General features: G+C 37.4%; 1 protein-coding gene across 2 annotated transcripts in view; it reads right to left on the bottom strand.

The window, feature by feature from the left end:
- EML5 (echinoderm microtubule associated protein like 5) overlaps positions 1–18724 on the bottom strand; it is a 92758-nt gene that overhangs the window by 71261 nt on the left and 2773 nt on the right. For both annotated transcript variants that reach the window (XM_026044696.1, XM_026044697.1), the window contains exons 2-3: positions 3224–3383; positions 190–288 (exon numbers count right to left, since the gene is read on the bottom strand). In XM_026044696.1, coding sequence (XP_025900481.1) covers positions 190–288; positions 3224–3383 — 259 coding nt within the window. The remainder of the gene's footprint in view (positions 1–189; positions 289–3223; positions 3384–18724) is intronic.

Below are 18724 nucleotides of genomic sequence, written 5' to 3'. Positions count from 1 at the left end.
TACGTATTTTAAATACGCAGTATTTTAAAGCTTGGGTTTTAGGCAAATGAAATCAGTTTCTATAGTGCAAAATCTCTTGTTCAGACAAAGCTCTCATATGCGAGAAATCTCATATATACTTTAAAACAGAGATGTTTAAACATTTTAGCAAAATAAAATGCCGTTAACACATTATTTAGTTATACTTACCCTGTCTGTATGACCAGGTGCCATTGATAACAACTTCCCTTTTCTCCAGTCCCATACACATACTGTATTTTTTGAATCCAAACCAACTGAGACCAAACGCTAAAAACGTCCAAATTAAATAAATAAATACAAATAACGCAAAACATTAAAGGAAGGCTAGCGTCACAATTTTAAGGGATAACAAAATCACAATAAATTTGAATTAGAATTAATATCTATCTATTAAATTGCATCCTGATTATAAAAAATAACATAATCTCACATAATAACATAGCACTGATTTAATATGTATAATTATATATGGTAGGCACCAATCTGGACAAAAAAGAAATAAAAACAAATATCATCACTGAGGTTAATGAAACTATTTGTGTTTACATTTAATTACATAATTACTGAAATTTTGCAAGTTATTAACAAAAGATTTAAATCAATAAAAGATATAAATAAAGTTTGAAAGAAGCTTTTGTTTGAGTCTTCAAAACATGCCTGAATAACTGAGTCCTTTACCAAATCAGAATCCAACAAGGCCCACAACTTTGTCTGAAGGATCAGTATACTCAAGTATATACATACACAGAAGGAATCTGAAGTCAATTAAACTATAAAACCAGAAAAGACCAAAAATCATTCCAAGAAAATACAGGGGAAAAAAAAGTTTAAGATCTTTAGATGCTCTAACCCTTAAGATCTTATTCTCACCTGTGAAGATACATTGCCAAAACTACTTTACACAAATCATTGATCAGAATAGATAAGTCCAAATTATTGCCTTTGTTAATCAGTTCAAATGTTATTGTGCTATAAAAATTCTGATCAGAAAAAAATGAGGCAGTATTAAAAACTATACAAAACAAAAATGAAGTTGTGTAGTGATTTTTAAGGAAGTAAAATCTTTTATTATTTATTTGGGAACTGCATCATCATAATTTTGACAGATGAAAACTGCAAATATTTCTGATACTCATTTCCACCACTGAATAACTAGTCTATATATTCAGAAAAAAAGTTTTAATTTCTATGTAGATTATCACCAAGTGAAAGAAAAAAATTCCAACAAAATAACTTCTACTTCCACTAATACTATTTCTTTACTGTCTGAAAAGTACAAAGGGCATGGGCAGTAGAAGGTAAACACAAGTGATCTATGTATTTCTTATTCACTAATGACAAGTTCAAGTTTTCAGATGTTGCAAAGTCCATCCTTTCTGCTGCACCTGAGGAAATGTCGGGAAGAGCCCCGGGTACCGCTCCAGCCACGCGCGGCCTCGGGCAAGCGCCAGCATCAGAGCAGGCTCCTTCCACCTTTACTCAGTACACATGACATATTTTGTGTGATGCATCACCTATGAGAGCCAACCTTTAACATCTACTACTCAAAAAGGAGATTAATTGATGTTTTCAGCATCTCCTAAGAGTCAGAAAATCTGGATTTCAAGGGGCTTGCAAGACATAAGCAAACAGATCTTCCTGGTTTTGCAGATCTTTCTAAGTTATGTTTTACTGTGTTGCCATAAGGAAACAATTCTGATTGCACACACCTTGAAAAACCTCCCTTTGGGAATAAAACTTCCTTTTGAGAATAAATTCAAGAGTTTTGGAAAAAGTGATCTGAAATGCTGAAGTAAGCAGATACACTAGATTCTGCTCAGTTATAGCTTTAAACATAAAAATCAGTGCTTTAGATCCATGGGTACTCCTCAAACAATCCATACTTCCACACTTAAATCTCTCCAATACACACTGGGAACATTTACTTTCTTTCCTAGAAACTTTATTCATGAAGGGACTCCAACAAATGATCTGAGGTAAACTTTTACTTTCAATCAAGAATGCTGTTAACGTGAGGACCCGAGGCAAGGGTTTATACAGACAAGAATGACATAGACCAAGATGTTATGGCCAACTAGAAATGGTCTAGAAAGCAGTTGATTCTGAAAAGCTGTAAAAGATGAGAGGTCTAAAGCATTAACAATTGTAGATCATTATAACAAATGAGAACTTCCCTACAATAATTTCAGTTTGTTTTAACAAAACCAACACACAGAACCAAGCTTTCCACCATTACTGTTCAATATTGTTTCACTTCATATCATTGTAAAGACAGGGCCCTCCAACATTAAATCTACACATAGGAACACAAAAATAAATAACAGAAATTGTCCTTTTTGGCAAGTTGGAGGAACTGAGAATATAGATAAATCTGAGGATCACACAGCAAGGCTAAGTGGAAGGAACAAGTGCAGCATAAGATCAAGACTTCCCTAGCTAGCACCTCCTCAGCTATTCGGCTAACATGTATTTCTCACTTACAATGTAATGCACCGACAAAACAAACCTCTTTACTCATTGTGAGGAGCAAATATATGGTAGAACAACTTTCCTGATTTGTAATTACTGTGGAATGCAATTTCAGAGAATTTTGTGAAACAACATTGCTGCAACCCCACACAATTTATTTCTTTTCTCATAGATCCAGAATGATAAGTGAAAATCTAATTGTTTTGTGGTTTTTTTTCCTCATGTTTTTGCATTTATATTATGCTGAATAGGTGGTTCAAATATGGAAAGCCATGAGCACATGCAAAACGCATGACAGTCAAGGGAGTACTGCCCCAAAACATCAGCTCTCCAAGACCACTCTCACAAAAAGACATGGCCAGAGCTCTGCACACAAGACAAGAGATCAGCTGCCTGCAGCCGTGCAGAGCAGCCCTGAACTGTGTCCCCAGGGCTGAAATGAGAGACAGACACGGACAGGGAGAGAGAGAGACGTTTTTACAGCCTCTCTGGGCCTGACTGTGCCTTGAAGAATCTCCCTATAACCTCATCTTCATTCAAATCTCTTTTGAAGTTGCACTTTTCTTGCTAAATGCAAAAATTTGTCAGTCACTACTAAGTTCAATATTTTCTGGACCTTAGAACAAGCAGATGAAACCCAAGTCAATACATCTTCTTAAAAAAGGAAGAGCTATAAAAAAAGACTTCCAACAGATAAACAGTTTGTTTGAAGAAAAGAATGTTAATTACATACCTGACCATCTAAATCAAAAGCCAAGCAAGCTATACCATGTGTGTGAACATCTTTCAGAACAGATACAGTTTGCACAGTGTACGAGTCCCACACACAGATATATGGTTCTTTTCCAACTTGACCTGTTGCCACCAACACACGCTCAGGATGCAAAGCCAGGCTGCCAAAAAAAAAGTAAATCATTTAAAATACAAAAATATTTTTTGCATGACGTTTTTTGCATTTGTCTACTTTGGGGATTAATATTACTCCTTAAAAATGATTTCACAATACTTTTCATTATTATCAGCATGTTATCTTATATCAGTGATTTCATATTAGTTGTAAAACTTCCTTTAATAGCATCCACATCCCCACAATTCTCCAGCTTAAATCTTCAAGCCTTTTTCCAATGAAATTCTCCAATACTCATTATTCTTCTGTTTCAAAACACAAAATTTATTAAGCCAGACGTTCATGTGCTAAAATATATCTATTTTCCCTTTCTTGCCATTTGACATTTTAAAATAAAAGACAAAGGACATAGATCTGAAGTAGGGCTTAACTGCCCATGAAGAGAGATCTATACATGTCCCAAGGGATTTTATTATATTATTTGATGGCTTTTTCATGAGAGGATTCAATAGCCCTTTGAAGGTACCTCTCCACTGAAAGTGCAGGAAGCCAAAGCATGATAAGCTTAGGCCAGATGGCGAAAGTTTAGTGAGATGAAAAGCACCAAGTGGAGTTAGTTGATTTCCAGCTGTAATTTGCTTTTCATATTGTTAACATTGCAGGAATTTGCTTAGAGTTGATACACTAATTTTTCAAAGTCCACAGAGGATCTTCAGAATTCATCAAATCAGCGACCAAGCTAAAGAGTACGTTAGTCATTAAGACAGTTTTTTCTTTTGTTCATGCAAGCAAGCGGCAAGAGAGGACATGAGGTCTGTTGAGTCATGTTATTACATAGATAAGTAAAAAGGAAAAACACATTTTAACAGAAAACTAACCTAGGTGATTCATGAAATTCTACCCAAGCTAGGTAGAGCAAGCCGAAGTGATTCAAGAAACATCCTATGTTAGACAAGTCAAGCTTTGGAGAGGGACTATTTGACTTTGCTAAGTTAACTCTGCCACAACCCCCCTCAACAAACCAGAGAGGACCGTGGCTCTCCCAGAGAGGCTGGGAGACCGGAGGGCTGAACCATGAACATGAACCGTGAACTGTGTCTAACCACTATTTGGAAAGGAGAGGGCTGAAACACTTTGCAGTGATAGTAAGATCTGATGCTTGACCATAGATTTTGATGAACGAAGCTAAAAGGGTGGAGATGAGGGCAGTCTATATGCATGGTAGAAGTAGGCAGGACATGGCAATCAGGAAATTACTAGAAAAGGATCTAATTCCAAAGGTTCTTTTTAATGCAGCAAAAGAGGACAAGACAATTACATTGGATTTTATTTATTTTCAATAAGGCAGGCTGTACCATGCCAGGTACTTCTGCACTTTTCCATTATAACACAGTGTTATAATGGAAAATAGCAACAGATAGTTGCTATTGTATGACAAATCCCACATGCACAATTGTAAAGAGAGCAGTATCTTTTAACCTTCAAAGGTTCTACAAAATGTAATGGATCTTGCAACTTTTCTTTGAGAATTTCTCTTCCTTGCTACTCTACATTATCCTTGGAATCAGGAATCAAACAACCAACATTTCCCCACTTTGCTTCTCATCAATGCCACTTATTTCTCTGGTTTTATCACGCCTTCCCTACTTGATACAGCAAATTCATAACTAACTATAAAAAGAGTGCAAAAAGGAAAAGGCAAATAAAACTTAGTATATTTCTCTCTAGCTCTGCTACCAAGTCCCAACCACAACGTGGACATCCTTTCCCAGAGCACGGTATGGGAAAATAGCAAAAGCATCTGAAGCAGGATAAAATGCTAAATTGAAAAGGATCTACTCTTACAAGGATACCATGGAGTGGGGAAACAAAGGCCAAGTGGAAAATAAAGAAACACAAGAAGAGGAAATAAGTGAAGGGCCTAAGCAAGGAAAGAAAATCAGAGATTGAAACCAAGAGGAAAGGTAAAAATAAAGCAGCCTTATGACTGATTCATGAAACTTGACGTCAACACTCCTCAATCCCAGACTCAGCTCTGCTATTAGTGCACTGTGCAATTTCAGGCAAATGAATCATCAACAGAAATACTAGAAGGAATGAACAGATTACGGTTGCCATCCCACAACCACACATTCATTTGCCAGTTTATTTGAAAAGCTTCTAGGTGTCACCCTGGACACAGCTCCAAGAACACCCTGTACAACTAGACCTTACAAAACACCTCCTAGCACTTTGTAACCTCTTTAGTACTCTCAGAGGTGAAGCCTAAAACCCACAAACAGTGCAGGGCAGTAGGGACTGCCATTGTAAGGGCCACCAAAAGGCTTAGGAACCTGCAAGTCCACAGAATTCTACAGAGGAAACAGCAGGGATGATTCTGTGTGATTCATGCCCCATGCTATGAGAGAAGGAAAAGGAAGTCTAGCAGAGCCTGACATTATGAGGAGGAAAAAAATACATCCTAATTCCAAATTTGGCAACCAACTCCATTCTACACATAGCAAGCAAACATCCTCTCTTCCTACTAAGAAGAGTAAACATTCACTCTTTCTGTTAAAAAAACAGCAAGTAATACTAAATTGATAATATCACAGTATAGCTCATTCTGTATCATGATAAAAAAAATATTGGCTTAAACAACTGAACTCGAGCTCTGCCTCGATGTGGCATCACGCAGCACAAACCAGCATCCAAAGCCTGTAGTCACAACAGAACAATATCGTAGAATTAATGACCATGTGCAAGCCCTTTCCTCCAAACCCGTTTCACCTGCAGAGTGAAGGGCAGGTTAAAGTGCAACTTGCAAGTATTCTATCTCACCAGCTAGCAGGATGGATGGAAATTGTTCCTCCTTAATCCCCAAATCCTGGCTATTTCATTCATGATGCACTAAGAGTTCCCAGTCTTAAGCCTTGCGTACTGATCAAATCCAAGAACATGACTCCTTCAAGAAGTTCTCAAGAGATCTGGAGAGCCGTGGGTGGTCTTTCCTTTGCTGACATACACAGACATTAATACCAACATATCACATCTAGGCCTAGCCTGCAAAATAAGATCACTAACACAGTTCACTCCTCTTTTATGCTTTACATACAAATAGATTCTTACTCCCGTCTATCACAGCACTCAAACATTTCCCACTACGTTCAACAGACTAATGCATTGTATGATCCCTATGCCAGGTAAATGATGTTCATTATTAATAATTTCCTCTTTGAAACAGTATAAAGGCTGTAAACACTGTGCCTGCTGATGAGAACAGCAATATGGGTATGACCTTCCAATTTGTATTAGATTTTTAGTGGCAAGGGATACTGAAGGAGAATAGTGTACGATAACCTGTTTTTTATAATAAAAGAAATCAGCATTTTTCCATCTTTTCTTATTTTGTCCTGAGCATTAACAAGCACTGATTAACACAGACAAGCTGCAGACAAGGATACAGTATTAAAGATGATGTTTCCTTAGCAACAATACAGGATGAAAATCTGAGAATACATCCATGTGACTGCTCCTGAGCTTCATAAATCTAGGGCAGCAGTAAAAATGCACAAGAAAACACTGCAATAAAATAACAGCATCTCAGCTACCTGCTAACTAACAACTAATTGAAGCACGAAATTGCTTTTAATGATAAAGTCCAGAACGTCTTTTCCCTAAACGTTCATGGAAGTTTTAAGATACATCCTCTGTTTACTTATGGATATTCTTTTATTTGTTGCCACTTACTCATGTTTACTCCAAGTTTGGTGGCCAGGAAAATTTCAAAGCATGGATGATTTCCAGAAAAAAAAAATAGAATTTGGATGTTCCCAACTTTGAATTCTCTAAGCAAGTTTGCATAAAGTTCAGAATTGTCTTGTCCCCAAAAGCTTCACTGCCACGGTACAACCTTCAAGTCACATTTTGTGAAAGCATCTGAAAGGACTGACAGAAATTTCACATTATCACTACTGTTGGTTTCTTTCCAAAACAGATTTGCAATACTTTTTAACCACCAGATTAAATTCCTTCTATTCTTTCTGAAAATTATCAGATCTTCTAGTATTATAATGAAAAAAAAAAAGGAAAATTGTTTTTTTTTTCTTTATATTTCTGTAGAAGCCACACAGATTAAACAGTATTTTATTCTTCTCTCCTCTGGTCATATTATGAATAGCTGATTTGAATAAGGGAGAGCTTATTATTTGATTATCTAGGAATGGAGTCATGGAACAATTAGTGTCAAGTTTTGAAAGGTTTTTCTTTTATAGAGGTCACCTCGATAAAAATAGCACTTATAGCTTATAAAGAGAAATGGTGGGACAAAAGCAAAGGCAGGATTGCTAATGAAATAAATCAGACAGCGTAATACTCTGTGCTTCAGTGGAGTCTACTTTATAGATGGGATTAGTGAGGAAAGGAGCACTAGGACTTTATCTGGCCAACTTGGGGGACTGGAGATCCCTAGATTGTTTCCTGAGCCCGTGACACCACCAGGTGACCCACAAGTGGCAGTTAGAGATGCTTCCCTACAGAATAGCAAAGATCTCTAATTTACCCATGCCAGCATCTAACTGCATTTAGAAAACATGAAAACCTCAAAAATAAGGGCTTAAGTTTCTCCATTTGCCTTCTACCTGTTAACCACTTAAACAAAAGCACTGACATATAAAAAGAGTATGGGAATGCAAAACTGTGAAAAGTTGTCTACTAAAACAAGGTAACTCCTCTCCCTCTGCCCAGGAAAGCAAGGGAAGTTGCAAGAAGACTAAAAGGACCCACGGTTTATGTGTCTTTGGAAGGCAAAGAAAGACGTTGTTCACGTGGGCTTAGAAACTTCATTACTAAAAAGAATCACAAAGGAGAAGATGCATAAATCACATTTACAAATAATATTTCACAGCAAATGCAGCTCTTCTGCTCTAAATCCATATTTATCTCAAGAACAGGGATTCAGCTCAATAATCTCCAATATGGGAATATAATTTCATAAATACATACTGCAATCTGCAAAAGAAAGTCTCAGAGAAATGTTCCAAAGTCAGATCTTCTAATGTATTAATTTCTACGGTAGAGGTAGAACTAGTTACAGCATAAAGTAAAAACATAACCAACAATTAAAATGCAGATATCATCTGCAATACAAACTAGAGCTAAACATCCCAAACCTTTAGCATTTTTCTCAGGTTTCCCGGTCTTTCCATGCACTTGCTCTGGAGGGAAATCTAACCTAAAATGTCACATTCAGCACAGCAAATCTTCAGGCAATTTCCAAATGCTGTCAGATGCCTTTGTCTTGATCTAAGCTAAAGCATCATTCACCTTGCTTGCTCTTGTGGAGGGATTATAAACAGAGAAGGAGGATTAACACAGTTCTAAAAGTCAGGAGGAGGTTTATATAGCCGCCAGCTCACCCAAACGTAGAGTTAATCCACTCATTCTGTGTCCACGCTACCTCGATAAAATGCAGACATCACTTCTCATGTCAGTCTAATGACAAGGTCCACACTCACCTTAGTTATTTTTTTCCAGTTAATTTTAGAAAATTGTACGGCAGTATCTGCCTGTAGGTATAAGGCTTGCATCTCTATCACAGCCTCACATTTTCAAGAACCTTTCTGTTAAAATAGGCCACTGTATAATTTAGGAAATTGTAGCATGCAAAGTTACTATTACTTATAACATTATATCAAAGCAGATTTAGTCACAAAAAATGCACTCCACAAACAGAAAGAAGCAAAGCAGTAAAACAACTCTTACATCTTTTCATTCGGAATATCTTTATAAAACTGTGTCATTTCTACAAATTTCACATGCTAATTCTGCTGAGGACAAAACAGAATATGAAATCAAAGGTGGAAAGTGTGAGTTAGACATGAGATCACAATGATTTTACTCTTATTACAGGTTCTTTACAAACATCATTTCTAGCTTAGGTACGTGTACATTACTGTTAGCCTGCCACATGCTATAATTTTGTTTCTCTTCCATCTCACAGTTCAGTTGAATTCTTCACCAGAATTACACATCCTGCTTATGTGTAATTTTATGTTAAATATGTAATATGGTATAGCTTTATGAATCCAAAAAAAATAATCTTAAAAATGTAATACATCCAATAATCAACACAACAGAAGAAGGAATATTGTTCTACATGTTATCTGTCACACGTCTGGCTGAGCCATCAGTGGAAGTACAACCTGTGGTCCTAGAAGGTCTATCTATTTGTTCCATTTGGCACATGATTCTCGCCATATTTATAGCATTAATTTCTGTAGTTTTTCTTGAGAAATTTCAAACAAGTCTGAAATTTGAAAATTAAAAAAAAATCACATAGGAAATTTAACCCCTAGAATTAGAGTGTATTTTCATCATAAACTAAATACTTTCATTAACCAAGCTGTCTACCCTATGTGTAATATATTTCAACATCTGCCTAAACATTTTAAAATTAAAGGTAGCTCCTAAGAATCATATCAACTTTCCTTATGGAAATTTCATTCTAAGTAATCACAATAATAATAATAATCTGTTCATCAACCGTCTCCTTTATTTTTTGCTTTACCGATGCCTATAATATCCTTTTAGCCAACTAGCTTTATCTTTACCAGCTTTAAAGAAGTGCTTCAAAATAAACTTCTTTCTTTTTATTGAAGTCCTGGTTAAGCTTTCATTACTGTTTCTTAACTATGAAGACAACAGTGCAACCTCAAGTTATTACGTAAAGCATGCACCAAAACATTCAAGTCACCTCTAAGACACTGATTATTCAACAAATTCAGGTCAAATTTGTGTTGATTACAATTACTAGAATGTAATATGGCTGGAAACACGCAGTTCAGAAGCATACAGAATTTTGAATGACTTAATCAGGTGGGAAAACAAAACAGTAGTTAAAGCTGTCCTGAAAGACTCGTTTATTGTTATTATTTCAATTCAGATCCATGTGAATTTTTCTGCTAAGACATATTAATGAAAGAAAAATGGGAATTCTTAACCAGCTTTAACACATTACTTCCTCCAACGCAAGAGAAACCTTGGAGTCGCGTTCTTTCCATCCGAGTCCTCCAGGCATTGATTTATGCTCACATTATCTCTGATTGCCTTCAGAGGCAAGTTGGGATTCTGAAAACTGGAATTAAGTTCTAGCAAATTCAGCACTATAAATGGTAGCAAGATATCTTTGAACCTTTCTCAAAGTGCAGTTCTTCATCAGCAACCTCTATGGAAAAACCTCTTTCCTGGAAACAAGTTCCTCACCATGCACACGTAGAACAACTGTGGGCCACAGCCTGGGTTAGCCCCAACGTCCTCCTGTGCTAGCCACAAATCCCACCACTATCTATGAAAATTAGCACTCCTTCCAGCGCAACCGAGGCCGAGACAAGGAGATTTACTCTCAGATTTACTGAGGACTGGCGCCGGGATGGGGTATCCCAACAGTTTGTCATCAGAATGGAACCCACAGTAACCTCTGGGAACAAACCTGCAGCATTTATTTAACTCGCCTTTATTTTTACGAACCTACCTTAATGCCTACTGATACTGTTAATATTTGAACTAAAATAAATCACGTCTGTGAACAAAGTGGCTTGCCTAAATTCAAGAAAAAAACATCTCAACTCAGAGCTCAAGAGCAGTTATGACTCCTCCTGTAACAATCCCCTGATCTTCAGGACAGCAGTATCATTCTCATGCAAAGCTTGCTTTCCTCCATGGAGAAATGCTAAGATGCACCCAAAGAGAACAGAGAACTCCCCCAAAAAATCAGCAGAGATGACTCCATGGATACTGAAGCAATAAGAACTTCAACTTCATTATAAGGATGGAAGTTAAAATCGAAATAGCTGGAAGGACAGAGAATCTTGAAAGCAAAGGTGGTCAGCAAGAAACCTCTGGAACTCTTGTTGCCACCACGGGAGTTACAGAAATGATCCAAAAAAAAAAAAAAAAAAAAATCTTTTGGAACATGACTGACAGAAATCATAAGCTTAGCTTAACAATCATACAATTTGCTTCGAAAAGTTAAGGCACTCCTGCTGCTGATTTTGACCTTGGAGCAAATCAAGCGCTGTATTTCAAAGGCTAATGTCTATTATTATTATAATAGCTACAACAACAACACAAATCACAGTGAGCTGAAAGATTCATTGTAAAAACGCAAGACTTTTGTAGCCACTATGGAAATCATGGCAATGTGAGAGCCCTAATGCAAGTTCTATGGACCTATAGCATCTGGGAAGTGTGCACTGATGGCCCAGGATACCTACCCTCGACCGCAGGTACTCGCAGCAGGATCTCACTGCACAGCACATCTTGACCCTGTCTATTTTTAGGAGAACATTCAGTAGCACCTAAATTAGCCACTTAACTGAATTACTAAGAAAGCCCAGGGAACTTTTACTCTATGGCACATAATTTATGCTCCCATAACATAGTTTTATTTCATTCCAAGTGATTCCAAGTGCTTAGGAACCTTGTTTATCATATAAAAGCAACCAAAAGCAATAGACACTTACAGGTGGAATAAAAAATCTCCTTAAGCCAAGCAATCCAATGGGCAATATTAGAATAGTATTACAATTTAAATTTATCTTAAAAAAAGGCTATAAATTTTGAATTGAGCACATGACTGATCTTTATCACCCCAAATTAGATAGCTCTTTTTTCAAGTACTACATTATTTTTCTTTGAAAATCTTGACCGATGGACAGATGTACTGTCCTAATTCACAAACCTAACTGTCTGTAATGGAACTATAGTTCGTCTTTTTTTTTAATTTATTAATGTGGGAAACTACTGAGAAATGTAAAAAGTTCTATTTTTACTTTCATGTCTAACACTAAACTTTAGAAAATAAAGATTTTAGATTATGTAAAGCTAGAATTACTATTTTCCAATTCGAGGGACATTCTATAATTACCTCTACTTTTGCCTCAGAATGTTTTTTTGTAGTTTGTAAAAACCTGTAACACCTGTGTCAAAAATTACAGTAATATCTAAACTCAGATTTCCAAAAGTCAGATGGGATTTGCATATGATGTTTTAAATTGTAAGTATTTAGAGGGGAGAGAGAAAAAAAAAAGGAGAAACACCTTTTGAGTAACTAACTTTTAAGCCCAAAGCTGATTTTTTTTCCAAATTTAAGCTGTATTTTGCATCGACTTCAGATAAACTCTTCAAAAGTATTATCTTATTCAAACACATTCAGCTGCTCTTTATGGTTACGCATGCTATTGTTATAACGCTGCAAACAGTAATAAACTAACTTACTAATGCTGTGATGAAAAGAAATCAGACAGGTACTTTATCTATTTTGCTACACATATCAAGGAGGATGGAAATATGTAAAACGTAGCTAAACAGAATTCCTTTGATTGCAATTTGGAGGAAGAGAAAGAGCAGAGCAGGCCTCAAAATTTGTGCAGAAAAAGCTTTGGGATTTTTAATGGCCGAACATTAGTAGCCTTGGGTTACGTTCCGTGCCTGCCTGTGACATGCTGTCCTAGAGCCTCCCGTTGTCGCATCAGTTCTGCGAAGAAGCGCCGACGACCAACTCCAGAAGAGTGTTTCCTCCAGCAGGGAGACGTGTTCCCTGTGGGAACTGCCCCGATGTGACCCTGCCCGCTCACGGGGGGCCGTGACTGCCAGCTGGGAAGGCGCCGGGCGCCCGCTGGCCTCCAGCTCCGCGCTGCCTCGCTCTCCTTTTGGCTCCTGTTTCACTGTTCCTGGGGGTTTTTTCTTTTTTTTTTTTTTTTTCTTTTTTTCTTTCTTTTTTGATATTTATGTAGTTTTAATGAAGAAAATGAGGTGTTTAATGACACATATGCATGTAAACCAACATGTACATCCTTGTTCCACTTTAGAATCCACGAAATACTTTATTCTGCGTTCCTAAAATATTTAACCAAATTAAATCCAAACAAAACAAATTAAGATGACACACATGGCTTGCTGGGCCTTTTTTTTTTTTAAGAAATGATAAGATTCAAACAATACATCTCTTAAAATCTACATCATATTGCCTGACACGGCACACACACCCCAGAAGAGTTGCACGGAGGGCTCTGTATGCTCTCTTGCAAAGTTAGAGCTAAAAAAATAATTAGCACAGAGCACATAAAAAGATTCTGTGAGTGCGCTCCATTACCTTACAAAGAGCCACTAACAGAGAAATTCTACATATGACAATGTTAGGGAGCGACGTCTGTCTTAACCTACCATCATCATCTCTGTTGTCACCCATTATTTATGGTGAAAAACAGCCAAACAAAACCAAAGACTAAAAAAGCTTTTCTTAAGGAAAAAGTAGACCATTTTCTCTCCATCTATGATATGAAGACAAATCTTCCCTGCAGAGTTTTAAACACAAAAAGAACGTGAGATCACTTAACATAAATAATGGACAGAGATTAATTGTGACTGGGTCCTTGTGAACCACTGGTGGTCATCAGAGCAATTTTTTCACTCATTTTCCTAGTAATTATTTTTGCTATAAGAAACACCATTTTGACTGATAAGCAGCCAAAAGATACTGGAGCTAGAGGCTCATAGGAGAACTGATTAGTTTAATTATGACATAATTTAGGTCCCATTAAGATGGGAGTGTTTTAATGGAGGGAAATAAACTGATTACTCTTAAGAACATCTTAAAGATTGCTCTTAAAGAACATCTGCAGATGACAAAGTAGATGGATTTATCTTCAGTATAAACATGGCAAACATGCCACCATATAAACTTATAAAAGAGCTAAGAATAGGACTTGATTTTAAAGGTAAAAATCTAAACTTTTTGAAAAAAAAAATCAACTCCTATAAATTTTCCCATAAAAATTTTTCCCATTCAAAAGGGGAAATAGCATAGTATTTTATGACTAGGTTATCTTGGTAACTCCATCTCCTTGATTTATTTGAGTGACTAGAATAAAACATTTGCAATTAGACACACTAAATGATTTTGTCATATACTGCTTTCTTCTCCAAAGCATAAATCCAATCTTCCCATCAGTTACGACACCAAAAACTATCCCCAGCTGTTGCATTTGAGCAGATCCAAACTCCTGAGCCCACTTCTCAGAGCACCTTCTCTCCCACAAAGTGCACAGTTGTATTTACCCACTTCTCAGGTACCAAAATTGTACACTTGCTCCAATCTTTTGTCCTTAAATATGACTTTTTTCACTTACTTTCACCGAACAGTGCATTTTTGATATGTGCTAATTAACTGCAGACTCTTAGACACATTTAAGCTTACTCATATAAAAACACCACACTAAAGACACTCATCTCATTCGTTTTATGGGTTCCCAGTTTTTCATCAATGAATGACTGAAGTTTACAAATTCCAACTTTTCTTTTTCATCAGTGGCTACTACACTTTCCAGGCTTGGGGGAGGGAAAAAAAAACTAATGCTCAAAAGTACACATAAGTGCTTCCCTTTTTTTCAAAAATGCATATTGTTATTTCTAGCACCTTATTATTGATCTCCAAAATGTGAATGTCAAATTTCTATAATTCAAGCTATTTCTTCAGAAAATTAAATAGCATTTAGGCATCACAGATTACCTAAAAACTCACAAGTATCCTGGGCATCTTTGCCTGAAAACAGACCAAAAACTGCAACAGGTCACAGTCCCTTCAAGCATCTTGGAAGTAACGACCTGCTATAGCCCCCAAAATTCTGATACTGCTTCAGAGAAAGCACGGATTTCTTTGACACTTTCCTCATCCTGTAAATACAGACTTTTTTCTTCAACACATATCAACTGACAACTATCAACTATCCATAAATACACATTTGCTGTTGAATAGGTACAGAAACTGCATTATAGGAGACAGTCAATTCTCTCATTGCACCTATTTTCTGAGTCCCACAGTCTCCACCTCGAGTTTTACCACCTCTATCTCCACTCATATAGACATCACCAAGAGACTCCAATAACTTTCATGCCATTTCAACAGTGCAATCAGTCTTAACAGCTGTGACTTCTCTAAGTAAATTAAAAAATTCTGTACTCCTGCATTAGTACTGATATTCAGGACGAGAACTAGTGAAGAAGCCTGGGGACAGCTTCCAACATCTTAATCCTGTGCATCACTATATGCTTAAATGAATTCGGCACCAGCTGGTTTTTGGCGACCAGAACCCTTTGGTTTCTGCATAGGGCACAAGCACCTGAACGGTGACAGCTTCTGAGTGCACACGTGCCCAGGATAGAAGTTCCACTGAATTTCTTGGGCAGTTCTCGAGACCTGCATGCAGCACAAACCACAGTATCCCACGTGGTTCATGAAGACCTTCTTCACATACAAGGTTCAGATCCTCCTGCCTTTTAACTTGGTCTTCATAGCAAAGAATTGTGTGTGATCAGCTACATAAAGTGGCATTCTCATATTTTTCACCATAATTAGCACTATTAAAGCTATCACATTTTGCAGAAAACACACCACTATACATCAAACACTGAATTTGTTCTCACTATTTTTCTTTATGAAAATAGAATTTCAAAAATAATTTCCTTAACTAAATGCAGACTTACATATAATCATTTTTATTCAAATTTACATGTGGAAAGAAGATAAAAAATAAACATTTGCTGTCAGTTTCCTGAAGCTCTCAGAACTGGAGAGCTATTTGGGCTCCAATTGAGCTCCAATTTGGGCTCCAATTTGAGTTTGGGTCGGACAACCATTTCTCTGTGTGGACACTCATTTGTGTTCAATGCAGGATCTTCATTACAGTCTCTGGAGGGTTTCAATGAACAAGGAAACACAACAGGCTTTGGGCACAGGGGAGCTCTCAGAACAGACCGTATCACAAAAGCCACAGGCTGCTGCTTGTGTTACCAACTCCGAGCTCGCTTCTAATTGTACATAACTGGTAGCGGAGTCTTCAGCAGGAAACCAGTAGATGATTTTTCTTCTGTGCTTTTCATTCTGCTGCTCAGAATTGGCCTGTATCAACAGCAGACGAGTCCTGGCAGGATTACCAGAACCTCATCTCAGCTAACGCTCCCTCTTTCTCAACAAGCACGACCTCACCTCATGCAAAACAGCATTATATTCCATTTTTAAAAAGTACAATGATAAAGTGACAAGGCATGCAGCCCAAAGAATGGATACGCACCCAGTACTACTGGTGGCAGGAGCCCACAGGTGGCTTCAGCTCCAGGCTGCAAAACTGATACCCCCTGCTTTAATATACTATGCTGCCCTTTCTTGACCTGACTTGAGCTAAATAAGGGAGACACCTTCCCAGAGATCTCTGGCACTTCAGAGCAAAGATTTCTTTCCTTGTACTGTCCTTAATAATGTAGGTTGCATCTGCCTTGCAGAATTCCCAAGTATTACCCAAGCAATATTCTGAGCTGTTCCTATGCATGACCCATTCCAGATTAAATCCACATCACAGAATCACAGAATGTTTAGGGTTGGAAGGGACCTCTAGAGATCATCCAGTCCAATCTCCCTGCTCCAGCAGGGACACCCAGAGCACAGGGTGTCATCCAGATGGGTTTGGAAGATCTCCAGAGAAGGAGACTCCACAGCCTCCCTGGGCAGCCTGTTCTGTCCATGCTGATCTGTGTGAGTAGCCATAAATATGTGATGTATATATGAGCTTGTGTATGTAACTATTGGGAATACACATCATTTATCCTAGAGAAGGACGAGATGAAAACCCTCAGAGCAAATACCTTCAGCTTCAGATATCTGAATTATTGTGGAGGTTTCTGAGAACTAGGATAGATCTCAGGATGCCAGTCTCCTTCCTGGGGGATTCGAGAAGAGAGAAATAAAATAATTTTCCCTACATTATTACAAAAACATCTGTCTGGGTCTTTTCTTTCAAAAAAAAAAAAACTCTCAATAGGATTCTCTCATAAGGTGGATATAATAAAAAGGGATTGAAAAGAGGCACAGGATGCTATGACACTGTGGAAGTACAGAGTATCATCGTAGATGAAGTCCACAGCTATTTATCCAAAGTCTTACAGCACAGTTGACAAAATAGGACAGTGAGGAGAGGACTGGAGTCATGATTCAAAACTAGAATGCGTTTAATCACTACACTACTACAATACCTGTCTGCAATTGTGTCAAGAGCTATTGTGGAAGCCTGGACCTACATCTTGGACAACAGTATCCACCAGCACAGACACAGTCCAAGAATTTCTTAGACACTGCAAGTTACACTAACTTTGAGAGTGCAACAATAGGTAGAAAAATCTCCTTTGAGAGATTTTTATTTATTTAAAAATTCTTGAAGTACCATCAGTAGCAAAACTCAAGTATATCATAGGCACTTTAACAAAGGAGTCGCCCTTTACTAGTGGTCAAAGTTCTAGGAATATTCAACAGCACTATTATCTACTGGCTAACTCATGTCATAGATTTTAAAAAGAGAAAGAGGAATAACTCTTCCTCTACTCACCCACCCCCAACAATTTGTATCCCTTTTATAAAGAAATGTGTTTCCTATTCCTCCTTTGACCTGGACAGCAGCACGGATGTTTTATGACAACACACAAGGTAAGAATCAAAAATCAATGCTATAATGTGAAGGCTAGATATCAAGCAAAGCAAATTCTCATTCTTGCCAGGTGTGTTAAGGATCTCAGAAAGAAGCACTGGTTTAATTTTAGCTATTGCTTTTGATTTAGCTTGACATTTTTACACCACCACCACCATAAATAAAAATAAAAAGCAATTCCCAGTAAAATTCCAGTACTCCACAGCTCATGAAGAGGCTGCCACGGTGCTAGTATAAAAGAAAAAGAGAAAACAGAGAGAAAAACCGCAGTGTGCCAGCACTGAGAGTAATCTTACTAACATCAAAGGATCCTTTTAGCAAATACTCATTAAAAGTATCCACAGCTTCCCATTTCTTCCCCTTTGCAAGAGAAAGGGAAAGTTCATAAACTGAACCATACACTTCAGCTTGTCCAAGCAAATAAGAAACCTGAACACGAGTGTTAGCTTCGAGTACGACAAGTTAATACTGAGTGGGCATCTCTTTAAATCTTTATACAGATCAGGATTAAGCACTGACCCCACTAAAAGCCCTCAGACACTGAAAGGACGATGTACAGAAAATAACCTCTGCCTCTCTAAACCATTAAAATTACAGAGAGACAGCAAAAGAAAAAACCTAACCTGCAGGGACCAAGTCACAGTCTCTTCTCTATCATAAAGCAGATGCATCTCACAGGCTACTTTGGTAGCTCATGAAATCCAACATAGCTTAAATCAGTAACTTCAGTGGCAATCACACATTCATCCAAACGAGCATCTCCTCAGCACACACAGCCCAGGCTGGATCTCACTTTCTGCATACACAGAGGACATTCATGTACTTTCTTTTACAGGATAAAATACAAAAAAAAAAAAAAAAAAAAAAAAAAAAA

This window comes from Nothoprocta perdicaria, unplaced genomic scaffold (genome assembly GCF_003342845.1).
Source record: "Nothoprocta perdicaria isolate Ctin4 unplaced genomic scaffold, notPer1 scaffold_379, whole genome shotgun sequence".
In the NCBI taxonomy this organism is placed as follows: Eukaryota; Metazoa; Chordata; class Aves; order Tinamiformes; family Tinamidae; genus Nothoprocta; species Nothoprocta perdicaria.
Note: the sequence above shows the minus strand (reverse complement) of the source record. Positions and strands in the feature narration are given on the sequence as shown.